Below are 23684 nucleotides of genomic sequence, written 5' to 3' on the forward strand. Positions count from 1 at the left end.
TAGATAGATAGATGGATAGATAGATGATAGATAGATGGATAGATAGATAGATAGATAGAAAGATGGATAGATAGATGATAGATGACAGATAGATAGATGATAGATAGATAGATAGATAGATGATAGATAGATAGATAGATGATAGATAGATAGATAGATGGATAGATAGATGATAGATAGGTAGATGGATAGATAGATAGATAGATAGATAGATAGATAGATAGATAGATGATATAGATAGATAGATGATAGATAGATAGATAGGTAGATAGATAGATAGATAGATGATAGATAGATAGATAGATAGATGATAGATAGATAGATAGATGGATAGATAGATGATAGATAGATAGATAGATGATAGATAGATAGATAGATAGATAGATAGATAGATAGATAGATAGATAGATGATAGATAGATATATAGGTGATAGATAGATAGATGATAGATAGATGGATAGATAGATGATAGATAGATAGATAGATAGATGATAGATAGATAGATAGATAGATAGATGATAGATAGATAGATGATAGATAGATAGATAGATAGATAGATAGATAGATAGATAGATAGATAGATAGATAGATAGATAGATAGATGATAGATAGATAGATGGATAGATAGATGATAGATAGATTGATAGATTGATAGATAGATAGATAGATAGATAGATGGATAGATAGATAGATAGATAGACAGATAGATGGAGATAGATAGATGATAGATAGATAGATGGATAGATAGATAGACAGATAGACAGATAATATAGAAATATATATAACGTGGTTACATCCAAAGTAGTTTGGGAGGGAGGGCACCAATGACCCTCCCAATCACAGAATTTGAGAGTTTGATGTACCTCAGTGGTCCTGTAGGCTCCCATACACAAAAGGAATCCCCACCATCACATACCCAACATGCAGTCATCCCAAAACTGTCATCTTCACTGCCAACTCCCAAGCCCCTTTTTCCAGGCCCCTTGACCCCTCCAAGATCCTGTCCTCAGCCTTCCATCCCACACTCACCATCTTGCCACCCTGCGGCTCTTGTGCTAAGATGCTGGAGCAGACGTCCTCAGGAACAGACATCCTCAGGAGCATAGTTCAGGAGCATCCCAGGGCCCTGCAGACTCATGGACTACCCAGCAGTTGGATGGATGGTCATCCAGCTGCCTGAGTGGCAGCTGGCTCCTCGCGTGTTACACACACTCGCTTTGGACGATGCTGACTGGGAAGCGATAACTGGGCTTGAGCTGACTCCTTCACTTCATTAAACGTACATTTGCTGCTCTTATTTTTGTTGGGAAGATGCCATCTATTTTTACGAGGCAGGAACATCTCCTGCCTCCCTTTGGCACCCACCAGCGTCCTCTGCTGCCAAACACTTACAGCTGTTCAAATGTTTTGCCAGTCTCACAAACACACGGCAACAGAATTTTCATTCACATTATGCAACACAGAAAGAACACTTAATCATATAATACCAAAACAGATGTTCTTGGATAATTTGATATGCCATTTGTACAATGTGGAGTTGTAAATTATCTTGCCTTTAATCAGGGCTCGAAGCTTTGACTGTGGGAGAGTGAGAAGTGGTCAGGCCAGGTCAAGGAGAAAAGAGTCATGAAACCCTGGCCTTCTCCTGGCCTCCTCCTCCTCCCCCTCTTCCTCTCCTTCCTCCTTCTCTTCTGTCCTTCTCTTCCTCTTCTTCCTCCTTTTCCCCTTCCTCCTCCCCTCTTCCTCTTCTTCCTCCTTCTCTTCTTCCTCTTCCTCTTCTTTTTCCTCTTCCTGCTCCTCCTTTTTCTCTTCCCCAAAGCTCCCTGATGCTGCTATTGAAGTCTGAACCCACCTTGGCCATCCTCACCTTGGCCACAAGAGCCAAGAAGTCAACTTGAGTCTCGAACCCTGGAACCACCAGGGCTTTGGAGGTGACAGCTCAGAAAAGGAGCCGTTCACCCTACATTTACCGCCAACCTGACCGACTTTCAATTCCCTGAATTCAGCCCTCCATCTCTCATCTCCATTCTTCTGCACTGGCTGTGCCCCATGCCTGACATTCCCTCCCTCCTTCCTGCCTCCTCTTGGGTCCCTCCCTTCCTTTACAGTTCATCTCCTATGCCATCTGTTCCCTTATCCACTTTATTGTGTTGTTAGGGCTTGCTTGCTCAGCACAGTACAAGGGACAGAAAGACCACTGGATTTGAGGTCAAAGGACCTGAGTTCAAATCCCACTTCTTCTACTTAATGGCTTTGTGACCCAGGGCAGTCAGTTTAACTCTCGGGGCCTCAGTCTCCTCATCTGAAAAAGGAGATTAGACTGTACTAGACAGCTTCCACCATCTCTTGCTGCTCTAGAACTATGATTATCTCTTCCACCTCCCAGAAATTTGCTTCTTTCCTTATGATTCTTCCTCGCACTGTCTCCCATGCAGCATCTTTGTGCCGTGCACCTTTGGCCCCCAGCATTCTGAGAGATGGTCTTTTCTCACCAACTCTATACCTACTGCTGCCAGAGCCATAACTAGGGTGAGGTGTCTGGGGCTTTGTTCCAGGGCACTGGCATTTCAAGGGAGCAAAAACTTTAACGTATATACTCTCTCAGCAGCCAGAAGACACTATCGTAACTAATTCCCTTCCACTCAATGAATTTAGCTTTCTTCTTGTACATTTTCACAATCATGCATTATAAAATTCACTTGAAGGTAGTTGTTAGCTCACATATAAGCCATGCCAGGTAGCTATTTATGGTGGTGGCCTAGCCTCCTATTGGAGTGTGCACTTTATGAGGGAAGAGATTCAATTCAAGCGTATCTTAAGTGCCAAGCAGAAGCTTAAATCCTGCTCGGAGGTGGGGCGGGGAATATAACAGGTAAGTAGAGTCACCATCTATTCAGCCAATATTTATTATGTTCCTACCACATCCCAGGCACAGTACTGGTGCCACAGAAGCAAAGACAAAACTAAAAATTCTTGCCCTCAAAGAACTTACTTTCTGTTTGAGGACTCCTGCCCTGCCTAAACTTTGTACCTCCCCAAGCACCAAACCCAGTGCTCTGATACAGTAAACCTTTGATAAATGGTGGATGGGGTTGGGGGGGGGCAGTGTTTTTGGCAGGGTTTTTGTTTTGTTTTGTTTGTTTGTTTTAAGATTAGGAAGGAAGCAGCCCTTCCCACCTCATCATTCTAGCCAGCTCCATTTATCAGCCAGGGAGGAAAGTTTCCTGGATGAGGAGTCAGGCTTATGTCAAAGCCCACCCCATACAGGCTGAGCACCAAATTAATCTCAGGAATTAGTGCCAGAATGCCCACTTCCCCCACAGAACGATGCCTCTCACCCAGGGGATGGGCCTTTTGCCTGACCATGTGGGTGATGGAGAAGCCTAGCTCTGCCTAGATCCCAGAGTCCTTGATCATGACTGCCAATGGATTCAGGGAGGGTGGGGGCTCAGGCTGGGTCCGTCACTCTCATCTTGGAAACCCCCTTTCATGGCTTCTCTTTTCTGTCTCAGGGCAGATGAAGTAGGAATGATCATGACCAACCTGGAAAAGGCCAATCAGGTAAGAAGATCAAGAGTGGATGAAAGGAATGATTTCCTTCCCTTTCACATCCTAATCTGTTCTGCAAGGGGAGAGAGGGCCAGCTCCTACAGAAAGACAATATGGTGGATAGGATAGCACTGGAGATTTGTAGTCAAGAGGACATGAGTTTGAATCCTACATCGTTTCAGTCATGGCCAACTCTCCATGACCCCATTTGGGGTTTTCTTGGCAAAGATACTGGAATGGTTTGCCATTTCCTTCTCCACTCATTTTACAGATGTGGAAACTGAGGCAAACAAGGTGAAGTGATTTTCCCAGGGTCACACAGCTGGTAAGTTTATGCAGCTGGATTTGAACTCAGGTCTTCTTGACTCCAGGCCCAACACTCTCTCCACTGAGCCACCAGCTGCCTCTGACACTTCCTGTGTTTCCTGATGTCTCAAATGAGGGAATTGGACCATATGACCACTGACATGTCCCTCCTAGCTCTCAATCTATAATGTATGAGTGCTGGACTTGGACTCAGGAAACCCTGGTTTCTAATGCCTCCTCAGAGCCTTGCAAGCTGTGTGACCTGAGACATTTCTCCTGTCTGAGCCTCATTTTTTTTTTATTTGTAAAATAGGGCACCTATTTCATAGGATTGTTCTGTGGGTCAAATGAGAAAAGCATTTTGTAAATCTTAAAGAGCTATATAAATGTTAGCTAGTATCATTACTGTTATTATACTGCCACCACAGGGAGGAAGAGGAAGAATGTTATGGGGATGTGGGGGCTCAGAGCTACCAGGTCATCAGCACTGTGGCCTCCTTCCTGAGTCTCCCAAGTAGACAAAGGGCAGAGTCATCTGATGAGCAGAGATGGAGTGAAGATAGATGAAACTCCCGCTCTGTAACTTTACGTAGTTGTCAGCCGCTCACCTTCTCTTCCCATCCCCCTTCCACACCCCACCCTCGCTTCTCCCACCTTCCTCCATCCTGCAGAGAGCTGAGGCGGCCCAGAGGGAAGTGGAAAGCCTGCGGGAGCAGCTAGCATCTGTCAATAGCTCCATCCGCCTGGCGTGCTGCTCTCCCCAAGGACCCAGCGGGGTAAGGATGGAGAAGTGGGGCACTGAGGACAGGGAGGAGCTGCTGTTGAGGGCATCAGGGTGGTTAAAGAGCCATGAATCTGTAGAAGTGTGAATGCACGTGTGTTTGGCTATCTGTGCATCTTACAAATGTGCATCTTTTTGTATGGGTCTTCGTGTGTGTGTGTGTGTGTGTGTGCGTGCACACGCGCACACACACTTTAGCATGGTGGTGTCACTGTGGTCCTCTTCAAGAAGGAAGGACAACAAAGAATCAGTTTGTATGAGTCCCTTTATATTGGTTTGTGGCTATTATCCATGGCTGCCTTCAAAGCTTAACTCAGCCACCACCGTCTCCACGAGCCCTTTCCTGATCCCTGCCCCCAGAAGCTGCCAGTGCCTTCCTCTGCCCCAAAATGACTATGTATACTCTCTATGTTTGTATGTGCACATGTGCTGTCTTGTCTGGTAGAATATAAGTTCTCGGGTATGGAGACACATAGTAGGTGCTTAATAAATGTTGATGAATTGAGTGCAGCTTCTGCGGCTGGGTGCATGTGTGTGTGTGTCAGCAACGGTGTGTCTAAGTGGATGTTCGTGTCTAAACGTTGATGCGTGTGCACTTGTGTGTCCAAATCCACATCTGGACAGCGTGCATTGGCATTTCTCTGCGTGTGTGCCTGTGCATGGGTGGGCAGCATCTTTGGGTATAAGGTGAGTCTTCACATTCTCACTCCTCTAGGAGTGTGCGTGTGTGTAGCAGGGTCTGCCTACCTGTTTAATGTGTAGCAGCATGGGCTAGGGTCTCCATATCTCTTCCTCCTCACTTCAGTCTCCCAGGATACCTAGTTTCTTTCAGCTCAGGTCAAGTGAACCTGTATGTGAAACCTGCTTTGATTTCCTCTTCCCTGACAAATTTCCCTTCCCCATACAAAATCACTTTGTATTCATATTGTAGGTATTCCTCTGTGCATGTGTATATATGCATACATACATCTATATGTATATATGTGTGTATATATAGAAAGAGAGAGATGGAGATACAGCTAGAGATGGACAGATAGATGGAGATAGATAAAATGATGGAACTAGAGATGGATAGATAGATGGAGATAGAGCTAGAGAGGGATAGATAGATGGAGATAGAGATAGATAGATAGATAGATAGATAGATAGATAGATAGATAGATAGATAGATAGATAGATAGAGATAGAGATGGATAGATAGATAAGGATAGAGATAGATAGATAGATAGACAGACGGACAGACAGACAGATAGATAGATAGATAGATGGTTTGGTATGATTGATAAGTACACTGGACTTCAAACCCTTAAAGCATTTACTACCTATGTGACCTTGGGGAAGTCACTTCTCTAGACCTCAGTTTCCTCATCTGTAAAATGTTGGACTAGATCATCTATTAAGGTCCTTCCCACCTCCAAAATATGATCCTGCATTGTCTCCTCCAGCTAAACAGTCAACTCCCTGCATGCAGGGGCAATTTTACTTCTGTCTGTGTAACCCCAGTGTCTGGCATATCACAGGCATTTAATAAATGCTTATTAACTGATCATTGCATGTGTAGACACGTGCTTGTCTGTTAAGTCCGTGCTTGGATGTCTTTCTCTCTGCATCTCCGTGTGTATATAGGTGTGGGCATGTCCACATCTATGTGTGTGTCCAGAATGTGTCCCTCCATGCTTACATTTCTCTGCATTTGTCCCCGTGTCTGTGTATGAATAAGGGAGGAAAGTGAGGGGGAGAGAGAGGGGGCGCGTTCTTCAGCCTGGTTTCTGCCAATGTTTCTTAATTAATCTCCTTGGATCCCAGCGAACAACCATGCTAATCAGCCACTAGGAACTTGGCTGGCTTGGGGGGTGAGGTTTTTTTCATAGTAGAAACAGTGAACCTCAATGCTAATTAATTTAATATATTAATGACATCGTTTCCTGTTTCAATCGGCATTTCTCTTCCCTGCAGAATAACCTTTTTTTCCTTGATACCCGATGTGTTTATTAGCTTGGAGCCCTTGCCTAGGACTGTGCCTCCCTTCCCCCTCCCCTCCCCTCCCTTTTTCTCTTCCCCCCCCCCATAGCAGATTCTCAGAATTCAGAAGCCAGAAACCACTGAACTTGGTGGTGCAATGACAGTATTTCTGGAATTTGAGCCGGGTGCCTCTCTGCGCCTGGTTTCCTCCTTTGTAACATGAGGGGGCTGGACAAGATGGACTTTGAGATTTTTTCTAGCTCTAGAGCTGAGATTTGATGATATGGGACTTTGCCCTGAGAATGGAAGACGCAGACATTTGTGGGGAGCCGCAATGAGTCTTGGAGGAGGGGCCTTGAGCCCTGGAGTCTCTTGTTAATTTCAGGTAGCAATGGCAGCCCTAACCCAAATGCGCCACAAGAGACAAGGCAGCAATGTGGTCAGAGAAAGGAAACCGTATTCTCTGACTGGTCAGTTTTCTCACCATAATCGTAGTCAGACAGGGGGCAGCAGATTCAAAAACATGGAGGCAGGAATTGACTCATATGGTGATGTAGAGGGTTGCAATCTATAGCAGGACTAGAACCATGTCAGTCTCCATGTAGACTTCATGCTTGAAAATTCAGAAAACTGGCTTCCCCCATCCTTCTCCCTCCCCCTCCCCAAGAGTCCCACTCCCCTCCAGGAGAGTAAAACCCATCTCTGCTCTCAGGATAAGGTCAACTATGCCCTGTGCTCTGGACCCAGGCTGGAGGCTGCCCTGGCCTCCAAGGACCGGGAGATCCTGCGGCTTCTGAAGGACATCCAGCAACTCCAGAACTCACTCCAGGAGCTAGAGGAGACATCGGCCAATCAGATAGCCGATCTGGAGCGGCAGCTGACTGCCAAGAGCGAGGCGATTGAAGTAGGTGCCAGCCTGCAGCGAGGCCAAGGGCAGACACGCAAGCAAGGGGGAGGGCCTCGGGTCACAAAAGCACAGATCTCAAAGTTGGGAGGGATTGAGTGGCCATCTTATCCAGCCCCCCCTACCCCCCCATCCCCCAAAAGTGATCTCCCAGCCCTGCTTGAAGACCTCCAGGTAGGGAAAGCCCCCCACTTCCCAAGGCAACCAGATCCACTTTGGGACCACTCTCATCATTAGGAAGACATCAAAACCTGGCTTTGACCTTGAGACTGTGGTTGAGACCCTCAGTAGCTTCCCCAAAAGAGATGCCCAAGGGGAACAGTCATAATAGTTTATGTTCTTTATGATAGCCAAGCAAGAGAGCTGGCCTTGTAGTTGAGGAGACCTAGGCCCCAGGCCCACCTCTGACTATTGCCTGGCTCGGCCACCCTAGGCAAGTTGCCTGATGTCATGGCGGCCCAGATCATTCTCTTAAGTGCAATGGTACAAGGGGCTTGTACCCCATACCAATGAAATCACAAATCTGGTCAAAAAAGGAATTTCTTGAAGACATTTTCCCTCTGCAGACCTCATGTGGCCAGTTTATCCCTCTCCAAATTGTACAATCTATTTTTTTTAATTTTTTTTATTTATTTTTAGTTTTCAACATTCACTTCCATGAGATTTTGAGTTCCAAATTTTCTCCCCATCTCTTCCCTCCCCCCACCCCAAGATGGCATGCAATTTGATATATACATATACACAAATTGTACTATTATAGGCCTCTCTGTTAGTGTGAATTGTCCCCACTCTGGCCCATGGGCCCCATGAAGGCAAAGATTATGTCTCATCTAACATTCTTTCCCCACCTCCCCAAAGCTCTCTGCATACAATAGGTAGTTAATAAATAGTGGTTGAATTAAGTTGGTGAGGTATCTCAGTCTCCCGAAAGAGATTCACTCACCTCCCTCCGTAGGATCCATCAGGGTCTAAATACTGCCTCTGAACTTGCTACCTCAGTGACTGAGGGCAAGTCACTTGTGAAGTTATCTGAGCAGCAAGGGAGCGTGACTTGATGACCTCTGGGCTCCGTCTCAAGTATAGATCTAGGATGCAAGGGTGGCCAAGGAAGTGGCTGAAGTTTGGCCTTGGGATGGAATTCCCTCCTCCAAGGCCAAGCCCCAGAATCAGAGATGAGGACTCTGAGAGGACCATGGAAATACTCATGGATAGAGCTCAGAGCGAGACAGGCCTTCTTGTGGGACTTAGAGATCCCCAGCTGTTTGCCATAAGCCCCACCAACTCTGCTTTTGGGGTTTATTGTTTCAGAAGTTGGAGGAAAAGCTCCAGGCTCAGTCTGACTATGAGGAGATTAAAACAGAGCTAAGGTATGTTGAGCAGGGTGATGGCGGCCATCCCCCTTTCTCTAGAGAAGGGCCCTGGGCTGGCGGGGAGAGGGATGACTACCTTTCCCCTCTCTTTTCCTCCTCTTTCTCCTCTTTTTTCTCCTCTCTTCCCTCTTCCTTCATTTCTCTCTCTCTCTTTTCTCCTTCCATCTCCTTTTTTTCCTCTCTTCTCTCTACTCTTTCCTCCTCTCTTCATTCTTCTCTCCTTTCTTCTGCTCTCTTCTCTATTTTCTGTTTTCTTTCTCCTCCTTTCTCTTTACTCTGTCATCTCTTCTTCCTTTCTTCTCTTTTTCGTCCTGTCTTTGTCTTTCTTTCTTCCTCTCTCTATTCTCTCTCTTTCCTCTCTCCTTCCATCTCTCTCTCCTCATTCTCCTCCTTCCTCTTTTCTTTCTTCTCTTATCTCTCTTCTCTCTTTCTTTTCTTTGCTTGGAGTAAGGAATAACAGAATACAGTCCGCTCCTGGAAGAATCATGAAGTGGGCCAACTTTCTTGGTGCCTCCCTCTTTCCTATTTGGACACATCCTTACCATTTGGAGGGTCCCCTTCTCACCGCCCATGGACCCTCCTGGCAGTCTGTGGGTGCCCCGAGCACTGGTCCCAGCTAGCATGCCATGCCCTCAGCTTTCTCCCCACATCAGCAGGCTCCCATGCAGTCTCTTCTGCCCATCCCCCTACATCCAAATGGGATCCTGTTCTCATTCAGGGGATCCACATCGAGTAGCCCCTGGTGAATATTAAGTCCATTAGCTACTTAGATTATTGCCCCCTCCTATGGGGGGCAGCATTTGGGACATGTGGGTCTTTCCAAGCACCTACTACTAAGGGTGGCCCTGGAGTTGGGGTGGGGGGATGGACCATGTCTAGTAGTTAAAGCTTTTATCCTGTGGGAAAGACAGTTGGCCCAGTTAGGGGTCCTTCCCCCAAACTTGGGGCAGGACCCCCCAGTGGCCCTAACACCAGGTGGTTTCCTCTCTCTCCGGCAGCATCCTGAAAGCTATGAAATTGGCCTCCAGCACCTGCAGCCTCTCCCAGGTAACCGTCTCTGTCTCTGCCTGGGAAGGGAGAAAAATTTCCAGGACCGAATTTGGCCTAACTCATTCCCCTCCCCCACCTGGCATATTGTCTGTCTCTAACAGAGTATGGCCAAGCCCGAGGACGCCTTGATGATAGGAAAAGATGGATTCTTTCCTGGCCAGAAATTCCTCCTGGAAAAACCAAGCACTGGTAGAAACAATGGGCCCTGCAGAGGACGGGGACGTGGGGAGGGGGCAGAAGTCCACTGCTGCGAGGGCCCTGGTTGCCCTTCGGCACTTTTCACTCCCCAGGGGACTTCTTCTGAGCAGGAGAACTGAGTCTGGGAAGGGCCCACACCATTAGGCCAGACTGTAACTCCCTCATCGCATCTAGCCACAAGGCTGATCAATTCAGACCAAAACATCTGTGTCAATCTGAGAACTTGGGGATCACCCCTCCAGACCCGGAAGGGGGCATGGAGATCATCCACACCTCTGTTTTACAGATGAGGAAACTGAGGCCCAAAGACACAGCACCATAGGGTCATCAATTTAGATCTGGGAGAGACTTCTGAGGTCACCTAGTCTATAGGCCTCATTTTGCAGCATAGGAAACAGGCCCATAGAAAGGAAATGAGTCCCCCAAGATCACACAAATAGCAAGATGTAGAGTTAGAATTTGACCTCCAGGCCCCTGACTCTAAACCCTCCCCCCTTTCTATTTCCCTATGGCCTCCTAAGAGCTCAGCCTAAGTTCCCAGGCTCATCTCACCACTGATCAAACACTCCTCTCTCCTTTAACACCCTTTCCTTCTCTGTACACATTTATTGCTATCCACCTCCCCCCATTTTCCAGATGGGGAAACTGAGGCCCACTGGAAAGACAGTAGATGTGGGATGAGGTTAGGGTGGGGGGGCACTCACCAAAAGAGTCATTCCTCTGTCTTCATCCTGTCCTAGTCATCTCCTGGAGCAACCTCAGGGTAGCTGCCCACTCCCCAGCTCAGGGTTCAGATGCAGGGAGTATGTTTCTTGATTTCTTTATGCCTCAGTTTCCATATCTGTAAAATGGATAGGATAATCCCTGCCCTGCTTACCTCATGGGTTCGTTACAAGCAAGATCAAATGAAATGATGGGAGATAAAAGCATCTTGGAAAATTGCAGATTCTAGGGGTAAGAGGGATGGCCTCCCTAGGGAGGTACCCACTGGCCTTGGCCCTGATAGCTCCCCTCCCTCTTTATTCTCTAGAGGAGGATCATTCTGAAGATGATTCTGTCAAAGACTCTTGGGAACCGACCAATCCTACCCCTCCCCCCAGCAGATGCCTCATCCTTCGGGGCCAGAAGACCCCATCTCCCCCAGCCCTGTCCAGTCCCTGCTGGGCCCTGGCTTGGGGCAGGAAGGCCAAAGGACTTTCTCCCTGTCCCCCTTCCCTAGTCTGGGCACCAGCGAGAGGCTTCCAGGGGAGGCACTACTCCCCAAGCCGATGATGCCCCCAGCATTCAAGGGTGAAGGTGGGGGCCTGCTGGTGTTCCCGCCGGCCTTCTACAGCGCCAAGCCCCCCCCACCTCCGGCCCCCCCCAACCCGCCTGCCAGCACTGATGCCACAACCCCTGGGCCTCCTGGGGACCAGGTGGAAGGCGGCACAGCGGATGAGGAGCAGCTGGACACGGCAGAGATTGCCTTCCAGGTGAAAGAACAGCTGCTGAGACATAATATCGGGCAGCGGGTGTTCGGCCACTACGTGCTCGGCCTGTCCCAGGGCTCGGTCAGTGAGATCCTGGCCCGGCCCAAGCCCTGGAGGAAGCTCACAGTGAAGGGCAAGGAGCCCTTCATCAAGATGAAGCAGTTCCTATCGGACGAGCAGAACGTGCTGGCGCTGAGGACCATTCAGGTGCGCCAGAGAGGTGAGTGAGCTACCCACCTGCCATCTTCCAATGGGCCGCCAACCAGGCCACAGACAAGGACTCAGGCCACTCTCTGGAGCCAAGTCAACTCAATTCAATCCAACAATCATTTCAAAACAAATGGAAATAATCCCTGTGCTCCAAGAGTTTACATTCTTTTGGGAGGAAGCAACATGAACACAGTTAAGGCAATACAAATGTATACAAAGTAACATGAAGTGATACAAAGACAGAAATGAAAGCAGTCTATACCCTCAAGGAGCTTCCATTCCACTGTGGGGAGGGACAATACAAGTAGTTACAAAATACATTTCAGGAAGTGAGGGACAACTAAGGGAATCCAGGAATCAGGAAGTAGATAGAGTAGATAGAGACACCTGGGCTAAAATCCTTCAATCTGGGTCAGTTCAATAAGCATCTATTAAGCTCCTGCTGTGTGCCAAGCCCTGTATTAAGTATTGGGGATACAAAGACAGAAACAAAATATTTCCTGCTTGAGATGAGCTTAGATTCTAATGGGGGAATTTATCTAATTTAGCACCTTACTCAATTAGGTAGAAATCAAATCAAGAAACATGTACTGAGCATCGCTTGTGAATTGAGTAGATGGAAGGCACTGGGATCTTGGGGGACTGGGAAAGGCCTCCTGCAGAAGGTGAGATCTGAGCTAAGTCTGGAAGGAAGGCAGGAGGCAGAGATGACGAGGGACAGCCAGTCCAAACACCCAGTGTGTCTTATGTGGGGAGCAGCCAAGATGACCAGGGTCCCTGGATCAGAGAGAGTTTGTGGAAAGGGAAATAAGGTAGAAGGAAACTGGAAATGTAAGAAGAGGCCAGGTTATGAAGGACTTTAAAAGCCATACAGAGGATTTTTATGTTTGATGCTGAAGGTAATAGGGAGCTTTTGAGGGTTGTTGTGTAGGGGAGTGACGTGGTTAGATCTGAACTTTAGGGAGATCACTTTGGCAGCTGAGTAGAGGCTAGATCATAGTGAGGAGAGACACAAGGCAGGAGACCCATCGGCAGTTTGTTACAGTCATCCAGGTATGGGGAGACGAGGGCCTGCACCAAGGTGAGGGCTGTGTCAGAGGAGAGAAGAAGGCTGTCTCCCTCATCAGTAGAACCCATGTGACACTTGGTTTTGCTGCTTTCTAATGCTTTCCTCTCCTTGTCCCTCAGAAGTAAAATGCCAGAGGGCTGACCATGCTTAGCAGGCCCTCAACAAAGACGTGTTTGCTTAGCTTAGCTTCCCCACCCCAGGCTTCCCTACGGGTTACCTGGATTCCCTGCCAGACTAGGCCCGAACAGGAGCTGGTCTTCCAAGCGGTGACTCCTGGACAGCAGCAGACCAGGGGGGTCCCCCAATGGGCCCCCTATGACAGATCTCTTCTCACCTCTGACCAGGCAGCATCACCCCAAGGATCCGGACGCCCGAGACAGGCTCGGATGACGCCATCAAAAACATCTTGGAGCAAGCAAAGAAGGAAATCGAGTCCCAGAAGGGAGGTGAGTGTGAATGGTATCCGCTCTGCCCCTTCTAGCCTCTCTGTGAGGTGTCTTGGAGGCCTACCTCTGAGAGCCACTCTCTCTGTGGGAGCCTGGGCCAATGTAAAGTATTTGTGAACACTGGAGGAGAGAGAAAGAGGTCGACGATGTGAGAGAGAGGAGGAGACGCAGAGTGGGAGAGACAGAGAAAGAGACAGACACAGATAGCAAGGGGAGAGGCACAGAGTGGGATGATGAAACAGAACAGTTCCTGCCTTCCAGGAGTTTCCATTCTGCTGCCAATGATATCCCGTCATAATACTGGATAGGCAGCAAGCAGGGAGCCACTGCAGGTATTTGACTAGGGTAGCTACCCGGTAGGTCCTGTTTCTGCAGAAAATCAGTGAAGTGTGAAGAAAGGGTTAGAAAGGGGAGAGCCCAGAGGGCAATGGGCCAGTTTGTAATGGCCTCATCCAGAGTGGGGTAGAAACAAAGGTTAGGATACTGTGGAGATAGAACGAGGGCACACTGCAACTGATGGGACAGGGAAGTGGGCAGAGGTTGGCCAAAACGGAAGATGACTCCGAGGTTCCAAGCCTCAGGGACTAAGAGGATGCTGGACCCTCTGGGAAAATATTTTGGGCTTCAAGGATCCTAGGGTGGGCCAAGAATCCTAGGGTCAGGGGACCTTCCCTGAAAGCCCACCTTCAAGGTCTACCTGGAGACTCAGAAATCAACGGGCATAACCCTGTTTCAGCTACTTCAGTGGCACTTGAGGAGTAAGACCTGAATTCAAATTCTGCCTGAGCTACCTTGTGACCTCATTTTCCTCCCCTGTCAAATGAAAGGGATTGAGATCCCAAAAGCCTGGGCTTTCAGGCAGATCCATTTTGTTTGCTGGTGTCTGCTGCCCCCTGGTGGATACCAGCTGCACTGTGAACACCCAGTGCTTTCAAAACCTTTGATGGCTCTTCTGCCATCTTGGATCTCAGACAACCTGGACTTTGGAAAAAGACAGTCTTTAGTGATTGGGTGGGAAACCAGAGAGTCTCAGGGAGACCCCCCCCAGGGCTTTCATGGGGGGATAAAAGCTGAAAGGGACCCTAGAGACCATTCTAGTCCAGTCCCTATTTGTGAGGCCCAGAGAAGTGTGGTACATGGCACAGGCAGTATGCAAACCCTGGTCCTTTGGCTCTTAAATCCAGCCTTCTTTTCTCCAGTCTACACCATCCTTCTCCTTGGCATTGGGCCCTTCTTCAACAAGTCAGTTTAACAAATATCCCAAATGTAAAATATCAGTCAGTCAAGCAAACATTTAAATTGTTGAGAGAAAGAGTGAGTAGAGAGCTAGCTTCCATGTTAGGAAGTCCTGGGTTCAAATCCTGCCTAGCAGTGTGGCTGTGGGCAAGTAATCTACCCTCTCTGTGTTCCGGGCAACTTTTCAGAACTAAGTTTCAGGACAGGGCCTGATCTGCATTAGGAAAAATAATGTCTGCACTGAGAGGTCTCTATACCAGAAGAGTTAGACTCTGGGCTGAAATAGCCCAAATCAGATTAAAATGTAACTCAGTCAGTCAATAAACATTTATTAAGTGCCTACTATGTGCCAGGCACTGTGCTAAGCTCTGGAGATACAAAAAGGGGCAAAAGACAGTCCCTGCCCTCAAGGAGCTTACAGTCCAATGGGAGAGATAACATGCAAACAAATATATGCAAAGCAAGCTATAGACAGGACAAATAGAGAATAATTAACAGAAGGAATTAAGGGGGACTCAGGAAAGTATTCCTGTAGAAGGTGGGATTTTAGTTAGGACTTAAAGGAAGCCAGGGAGGTCAGTAATGACAAAATGGCTTTCTAAAAATACAATACAACATAGATAATGTGAGTTTATGGTTTTCTAAGGTGCCTGCAAGGGATCTGTTTCTCTTTGAGTTTGACACGCCTGGACTACATCAATGAAATCCTAGCTCCGGTCCCACTCCACTGCCAAGCCCTGTGCTCAGAGCTGGGGTTAGAAAGACCAATATGAAACAGTGCTTGCCTGCAAGAAGCTTCTACTCTCCCTGGTCAGACCCTATGTACTCAGACATCAGGCTAGATATGATGGGACTGAGAGACACCACATTCGCTCCAAAACGTTCAAGAGAATGCTGGCTGCAGGGTACAGTTGGTGTTTCCCATAGAACAAGGAACCCTGGGTTTGGAGTCAGGGCCCCCCTCTCCAGAGCAGGGCAATAGCTTGCCCAGCCACATAGCTAGTCATTAGTAACACCAAGGCCAGACCCGGTTCTCCCAACCCACTTTGCAGGGCTGTGGCCTCCCTATCTCGGTCTGGAATTAAAAGCAGGCTCCCAACAATTCACCAAGTGGGGATGTATAATTAAGAAATTACTGTATTGGCCCCTTGGGCTGAACCAGATCCTGAGGGAAAGTGACTGAGAGGGTGAGCCCTCCCTCCCAATCTCCATGGCCTCTGTCTTCCCCCTCTCTCACACCCTGCACAGGTGAGGCCAAGAACCCCTCCATCCCGCTCAGCGTCCCCAACGGTACCAATACCAGCACCTCAGAAGATGCCATTAAGAGCATCTTGGAGCAGGCACGGCGGGAGATGCAGGCCCAGCAGCAGGCCCTTCTAGAGATGGAGTCATCCAGCCGCTGCGGGGGGCGCTCAGTGCCCCCCTCACCCACCGAGCGCCCTACGCTAGCTGCCGTAAGCCAGAATATCGTGCAGGCCTACATCAAACAGGAGGATGGGCCGGCGGGGCTGGGTGTGACCAGCAGCAGCGCCACGCAGACCCCCCTCACCGTCCTGTCCCCTGCGGCCTTTGTCCAAAGCATCATCCGCAAGGTCAAATCTGAGATCGGCGACGCAGGCTCCTACTTTGACCAGCACTGGGCCTCAGAGCGCAGCGTCCTCAGCCGGCCCTACACGTCGGTCTCGCCGTCCCTCTCCTCCTCTTCCTCCAGCTACTCCAGCCAAGCCAACGGGAGGCCGTGGCCCCGGGGAGAGCCCGGGGAGGCCCTGGTGAATGAGGAGGAGGCCCCCGCAGTCACCAACGGGGAGGACGAGCTGCCCAAGGTGGGCGAGATGAAGCTGGAGGGGGCTGGCTCCGAGCCGCCTGGCAGCACACGGCTGGCCTACTACCGGCTTATGTGCCCCGGACCCTGAAGCCTACCGTGCCCCCACTGACCCCAGAGCAGTACGAGATGTACATGTACCGGGAGGTGGACACGCTGGAGCTGACCCGACAGGTCAAGGAGAAGCTGGCCAAGAATGGCATCTGCCAAAGGATCTTTGGAGAGAAGGTAAGGGCTACCACACCGGGCTCCATGGTGGGCAGGGGAATGAAATGGAATATGCAAGAAAGGCACTGACTGTGCCCCAGGCACGGAGGCACAGTCACCATCAAGGATAGAAACAGAAGACTGAGTGGTCTCCCTCCAGAAGCTTACGCTCTCTAATTGGAGGGGACGACCCATAAAGGAGGGCCCACAACGTCCAAAGGCCATGGTCCTGGGAAAGGCCCGGGGAGCCCCGTCTGAACAGATTCCCCTTTAAAGGGCCGGGGCTGCCAAGGCTTTCAGTTTCTGCCTTGTCTACAGAAGTCCAGAGGGTCCTGGCAGGAAATGTTTGGATCTGAATGGAGCTTGGAGGGAGTGCCAAGGATTTTGGTGGGTGGAGATGTGGATCTCCTTCTTCCAGCACCCCAAGCACTGAGAGCTGGCCAAACTCGACTCAATTCAACAAGTGTTTATTGAGTTCTGAGCCAGGCACTCTGCTAGGCACTGGGGACAAAAAGACAAAGGTGAGACAGTTCCTGCCCCCAAGGAGCTTATATTCTGTAGGGGGACAAAGCATGCCCATTTGTCAATCAACTGATCAATTAATCTGCAAACATTGATAAAGGGCCTACTATGTGCTGGCTTCTCTGCTGGGCACTGGGGATGCAAATACAAAAATGACAGTCCCTGCCCTCAAGGAACTTAAATTTTATAAGGGGAGACTTGCAATATTTATCAGTCAGTCAGCCCATAAACATTTATTAAGTACCTACTACGTATTCTACTATGTATCTGCGTCTGTGCTGGGCACTGGGGACAAAAAGACAAAGGTGAGACAGTCCCTACCCTCGAGAATGTACATTCTGCTGGAAGGATACTACATTTATTCATTCATTCAACACACATTTACAAAGCATCTACTATGTGCTCACCACTGAGCTACAAAAACAAAAATGAAAGTCTGTCCTCAAGAAGCTTGCATTCTTGAAGAGCAGGGGAAATACAGACTATCTTATGAGCCTGGGCATAATGCCCCCAGGGTTCTCTGTTCCAGTAGAGATCATGAAGGACCAGGTCCCCAGGCCAACCTAGGGTGCTATTCCATCCAGGGGCCTTCTCCCAGAGCAGCACTAAAATCCCCTGTAGTGGGCCTGAGAATGGTCCGGGTTGAGCCAAGAAAAGGAGGTGGGAGAGCTTGACCACCATGACACTGCTCACTGTCCCTCCTCCCCACCCCCCAGGTGCTGGGCTTGTCCCAAGGCAGCGTGAGTGACATGCTCTCCCGACCCAAGCCGTGGAGCAAGCTGACGCAGAAGGGGCGTGAGCCATTTATCCGGATGCAACTCTGGCTCACGGACCAGCTGGGCCAGGGCATCAGCCAGCAGCCCAACCCCACCCAGGGTAAGTCCCAGGGGCTGGTGGGAGCCAGGCAGGACAGAGCTTAGGTCCCGGCCGAAAGCCTCAGACCTTCTACCTCATAGAGTCATAGCTCTAGAGCCAGAAGGGACCTCAGAGGGCATCCAGTCCAACTGAGGCCCAGTGACTTAAGGACACATAGGCAGTAAACAAGATTAGGGCAGGATTGGAACCCAGGTCCTCTGAATCTCAAGCCAATTCTACTCCCTCTCCTTTCAAAGACAACAGATGGTGATCTCTGGAAATGGGTTATGAATAGAGGAAGAAGAGATGGGACTAGGAGGTCAGGAGTTTAGGCTAGACATTGCCAGGAGCTCAGTGGCAAATCTGAGTAGATTTTAAAATGGAGAGGGCTGCCTTATCAGGTGGTGAGTTCCCCTTTCCTAAGGAGAGAGAGGAAGTGTCTTCAAGCACAGCTTGGATGCCCACTTGTTAGGGTTGTGATAGCTCAGCCATTACTGCTATTATTCAGTCATTTCAGTCATGTCCAACTCTTCATGACCCCATTTGGGATTTTCTTGACCAAGATACTACAGTGGTTCTCCATCTCCTCCTTCAGCTCATTTTATAGATGAGAAAACTGAGGCAGAGTGAAGTGACTTGTCCAGGGTCACACAGCTAGTAAGTGTCTGAGGCCAGATTTGAACTCAGGTCTTGCTGACTCGAGCCAATGTTCTATCCACTACAGCACCACCTAGCGGCCCCTAGATTAGTCATAGACTGGGCTAAATGGCCCTTGCAGTCTTCCAATTCTGAAATTTCCTGATTCAGTGATGATCAGAATAATAATAATAGCCAACACACAGTACTTTCAGCTTTACTCAGCACTCTCCATGTGTTCTGTCACTCAATCCCCACAACATCCCTGAAGGGTAGATGTTTTATTATCCCCATTTTGTGGATCGATAAAGTGTCTTGCCTAATCTCACACAGCTAGCAAATATCTGAGGCGGGATTTGAACTCAGGTCTTCTTGACTCTAAGTCAAGCACTCTATCCACTGGGCTACCTAGTTGCCTGCATGAGACAGAATGTCCAAAAAAAAAAAAATCGAGCACAGATTGGGAGAGAAACTGACAGAATCCAAATTAAAGACCTAAAAAGGACCTGCAAAGCCTTCTGGTCCAACCTTGTCATTTTACAGATGAGGAAACTGATGCCCAGAGGATCCTAGACTTTGATTTAGACCTTACAGGTTTTACCTGGAGTTTGGGAGCTTCTTGCTGGGGTATTTTTATATTCTGATTGCTGTATTTCAATATAGTTGGATACCCTTAGATTCTTATGTGTTTTATTTTGTGCATTTAGTAACATTCCAACATGGCTAATGCCAACATGTGTTTTGCATGACTATATGTATTTGTTAGGTTTGAGAGGGTTTTTTTTACCTTCTACTGGGTAGGGGAGATGCGGGGGAGAAGGAGAGAATTTGGGACCGGGAAAAAAAGAAAAGGTCTCTCTGCTTTTTTAAAAAATAACAAAAAGTGCTTCTGAGGAAGGGTCCAAAGGTTTCACCAGATTGCCGAAGGGGCCCATTATTCTCAAAAGGCTATGAACTCCTGCTCTCGGCCATCTAGTCCAGCCCACCTCATTTTTCGGATGAGGATGGGGCATGCTTATACCACACAAAATTGGAATTCCAACACTTGTCTTCCAAGTGACCGGGTTGTCCTTTTGTTGCACCACACTGCCCTCTACAGGAAGACCTGGGTCATTTGCAGGCTCCTCCTAGCTGGACAGCTCCTCTGATTAGCTCCCTCACATCAGGCCAAAATCTGCCTTTTTGGCAGCTTCAACTAACGCGCTGTTCCTAGTTCTATAGTCCCCAGTCCTAGGGGACAAGCAGGACAAGCCAAATCCCTCTTCTGCGTGACAGTCCATCAGAATCTGGTCACCGGTTAGCATGTTCCCCCCTCACTCATCTCTTCCCCATCTTCTTGAAGCAGTCCCCACATGGCATGAATTCAGGGCTTGGGTCACCTGCCTTTAAGGGAAGAGGCTGGACTGGGAGGGCTCATCCAACTCTGAATCTATCATCCTATAATTCCATGACCCTCTGAAGCCCCGTCAGCTTATCAGTGTTCTACCTACAATGGGATGCCTAGAACCAAGGCCAAATTCTGCCTCAGTCGGGCATCATCTTATATGTTCCCTACCGAAGCAGGGACCCATCCTTGGGTATGAGCCAACCCAGTACCCACAGAGGACAGCAGGAGATGGATCTCCCTTGGCCTCAAGGTGGAGCAAAGGAAGTGAAAGATGGACCGACGTGGACACTGCCTCCAGCCCAGAAGTGAGGAATTTGGCAATTGACTTAAAAATGGATGTGTCTTTAATATGGCCCACTAAAGATAGGTCCTGTTAAAGTATAGGGCAGTACAACTGGACCGTTCCTACCTAAACCATTCAGTGCTTTGGGCTAAGATGTAGATAGATATGAGAGTCCCAAATTTGCCCATTAAAATAACGAATCACAAAGTATCCAGAAACGTGAAGTCAATATGCATCAGGTCTGAAAAATCTTACATTTGTCTCAAGAGCACATCACTGCCGTATATCGCTGCTTTATAGATGTAGATCAGATTGAACAGTGTAGACACTTCCTTAAGGATTCTATGCTTCATTTACTGGGAGACAGGGGAGAGAAGACTGATAACTCAAATCAATACATATTTCATAATAGATGGCATTTTAATATATTATAATAGATTTAAGGTTTGAAAAGCACTTTACAAATATTACCTGATTTTATCCCCACAACAACCATGGGAAGTAGGGATTATCATTATCCTCATTTTACAGATGAGGAAACTGAGACTGAGAGACATTAAGTAACTTGCTCTGGGGTTGGTTACCCAGCTAGGAGGTCTCTGAGGCTGGGATTTGAACTCAAGTCTTCCTGACTGTAGGTCACTGCTCTATCCATTGGGCCACCTTTTGTTGCTTTTGAGTAGTCATTGTTAATTGTATCTGACTCTTCATGACCCATTGGGATTTTCTTGGCAGAGATATTGGAGTGGGTCACCATTTCCTTCTCCACCTCATTTTACAGATGAGGAAACTGAGGCAAACAGGGTGAAGTGACTTTCCCAGGGTCACACAGCTAGTAAATGTCCCAGGCCAGATTTGAACTCAGGTCTTCCTCACTCCAGGCCCTGTGCTCTATCCACCAGGCCTCCTAGCTGCCCCAGGTTTGCCACCTTCACTCCTAGGTATAGTGGGTGATATCACAAAGTATAATGCATGGTTCCTGCCCTCAAGGAGCTTACATTATAGTCTGATGGAGGAGACAAGTGTAGAATAACAGGTAGAGGCTGACTTTGGAGGTAGGAAGCTCTGGGTGACCCTGGGCCAGTCATTTAACTGATCAATGTCCACCCTCCACCTCCAACTCTCTAATCCGACAGGCTACAGAGAAGTTGCTGACTCCCTCCTCACTGGAGGGAGTTTTCACACCTGGAATTCCCTACACTGATAAAATCACAGGTCTAAACCAAAAAAATGGAAGATGACACCTAGATACAAATACCAATGACTTGAACAAAGGCATGAATTTTATACTTATCAGATGTGCATAGGACACAAAGCTGGTCAGGAAAGTCAGTGATGAAAGATGGGTTCCAAAAAGTCTTATTAGGCTGGAATTTAAGACCGACAATAATAAGGTAGAGCCGCTAGGTTGCCGGCACCATAGGGCATAGAGCACCAGGCTTAGAATCAGGAAGACTAATCTCCCTGAGTTCAAATCTGGCCTCACACACTTATTAGCTGTGTGACTCTGGGCAAGTCACTTAACCTTGTTTGCCTCAGTTTTCTCATCTATAAAATGAACTGGAGAAGGAAACGTCAAACCCTTCTAGTATCTTTGCCAAGGAAACCCAAACAGAATCATTATAAAGAGTTGAACACAACTGAAATGACTGAACAACAAAAACGTGCCAGGCATTGTGCTAAGTTCTAGGGATACAAAAAGAGACAAAAGAAGAAATGGACACTCTCCAAATTATCAGTGTCCTTTGTAATATGTGGCCCCCAGAACAGAACAGAGAACTCCATGCAGATATGGCCAGACCAACAGAGAGGACAGTGGGACTGTTACCAGCCTAGTCCTGGACACTGCCTCCTATAAGGAATGCATTTCAGTTTAATATTGCATTCATTCTCTGGGTTGCATGACAGAGCTGCGTCATGCTGTGCTTGCAGTCCATGGAAAGTACTCACAGATGTTTTTCAGATGAGCTGCTATCTATCCATCTTGTACTCCCCCATCTTGTGACGCTCAGTGGACTATCGACTTGACAATATCAAGAAAACCCCAGTTGGGGTCACGAAGAGTCAGACGTGACTGGACAATCACAGTTTTAATGGGGCAGCTAGGCGGCTCAGTGAACAGAGCACCGGGCCTGAAGTCAGGAGAACCTGCATTCAAATCCAGCCTCAGACATTGTACTAGCTGTGTGACCCTGGGCAGTCACTTCACCCTGTTTGCCTCAGTTTCGTCATCTGTAAAATGAATTAAAGAAGGAAATGGCAAAGCACTCCAGTATCTCTGCCAAGAGAGCTCCAAAGGGAGTCACGGAGAGTCAGATATGACTAAAACAACTCGATCACAATAATGACAAACTAAGGCACAGAACCACGGACACAGACTTAGTCCCATGTTAACCTTGAAATTAATACAAAAGTATGAGAGAGATCACAAAGTGGTGCATGAGGAATTCCCAAGTGAGGAGTTTAGAATAGGGAGGCAATGTCCTGGGATTCAAAAAGCTTTTGTATCAAGGGGTCTGGATTCAAATCCAGGCTCTGACATTTATTAACCATGTGATCCTAGGCATGTCACTTTTCTGTGTGCCTCAGTTTCTTAATCCATAAAATGAAGGGATTAAACCTATTGACTACTAAGGCCCCATCTATCTCTAAACTTAGAATCCTATTATTTCTCCGAGTCCCAGTTTCCTCATCTGTAAAATGGGGATAATAATATTCACACCTTGCCTCTCATAGTTGATAAAAGAGTGGTGTAAGCCTTAGCGCTATAGAAATGAGAGGTATTATTACTGTTATTCCTGTGGCCAAAAGCAGTCCTGGAAGGCTTCAGAGGTAGGGCGAGGGACTCAAAAGGTGGGGGAAGGTTTGGAGAGACAGGAAAGACATTCTTAGGGTAGGAAGATGTTAAGAAGAAAAATGTGGAGACAGGAAAAGATTGATCTGTATTCCTGGATGGAGTTTTCAAGCCTGGAGTTTCCTACACTGATCAAAATCACAGGTTTAGACCACATACACACACACACACACACACACACACACACACACACACACACACACACACGATGACCCCAAGACACAAGTACCAGTGCCTTAGATAAAGTTATAGATCAGCATGCTCATGAATTTTGCAGATGGCGCAAGCTAAGAAAGAAAGTTAATGCTCTGAATGAATTGAGTTTCAAAAAGATATAGACAGGGGGCAGCTAGGTGGCGCAGTGGATAGAGCACCGGCCCTGAAGTCAGGAGGACCTGAGTTCAAATCCGGCCTCAGACCAAACACTTGACACTTACTAGCTATGTGACCCTGGGCAAGTCACTTAACCCCAATTGCCTTAAGATAAAATAAAATAAAATAAAATAAAATAAAATAAAATAAAAAGATATAGACAGGATGGAACTTTGGGCGGAATATGCGATGCGAT

The 23684-nt window shown here is 47.9% G+C and overlaps 1 protein-coding gene across 1 annotated transcript in view; it reads left to right on the forward strand.

Moving 5' to 3' along the window:
• Positions 1-23684, forward strand: part of CUX2 (cut like homeobox 2) — a 378211-nt gene that overhangs the window by 333752 nt on the left and 20775 nt on the right. Inside the window, 12 exon segments of the mRNA XM_020970269.2 lie at positions 3513-3561; positions 4527-4631; positions 7311-7502; positions 8811-8869; positions 9871-9919; positions 10024-10111; positions 11151-11183; positions 11186-11809; positions 13213-13314; positions 15799-16434; positions 16437-16600; positions 17818-17977. Of these exon segments, the coding sequence (XP_020825928.1) occupies positions 3513-3561; positions 4527-4631; positions 7311-7502; positions 8811-8869; positions 9871-9919; positions 10024-10111; positions 11151-11183; positions 11186-11809; positions 13213-13314; positions 15799-16434; positions 16437-16600; positions 17818-17977 (2261 nt within the window).

This window comes from Phascolarctos cinereus, unplaced genomic scaffold (genome assembly GCF_003287225.1).
Source record: "Phascolarctos cinereus isolate Bilbo 61053 unplaced genomic scaffold, phaCin_HiC Scaffold_4;HRSCAF=312, whole genome shotgun sequence".
Classification (NCBI taxonomy): domain Eukaryota; kingdom Metazoa; phylum Chordata; class Mammalia; order Diprotodontia; family Phascolarctidae; genus Phascolarctos; species Phascolarctos cinereus.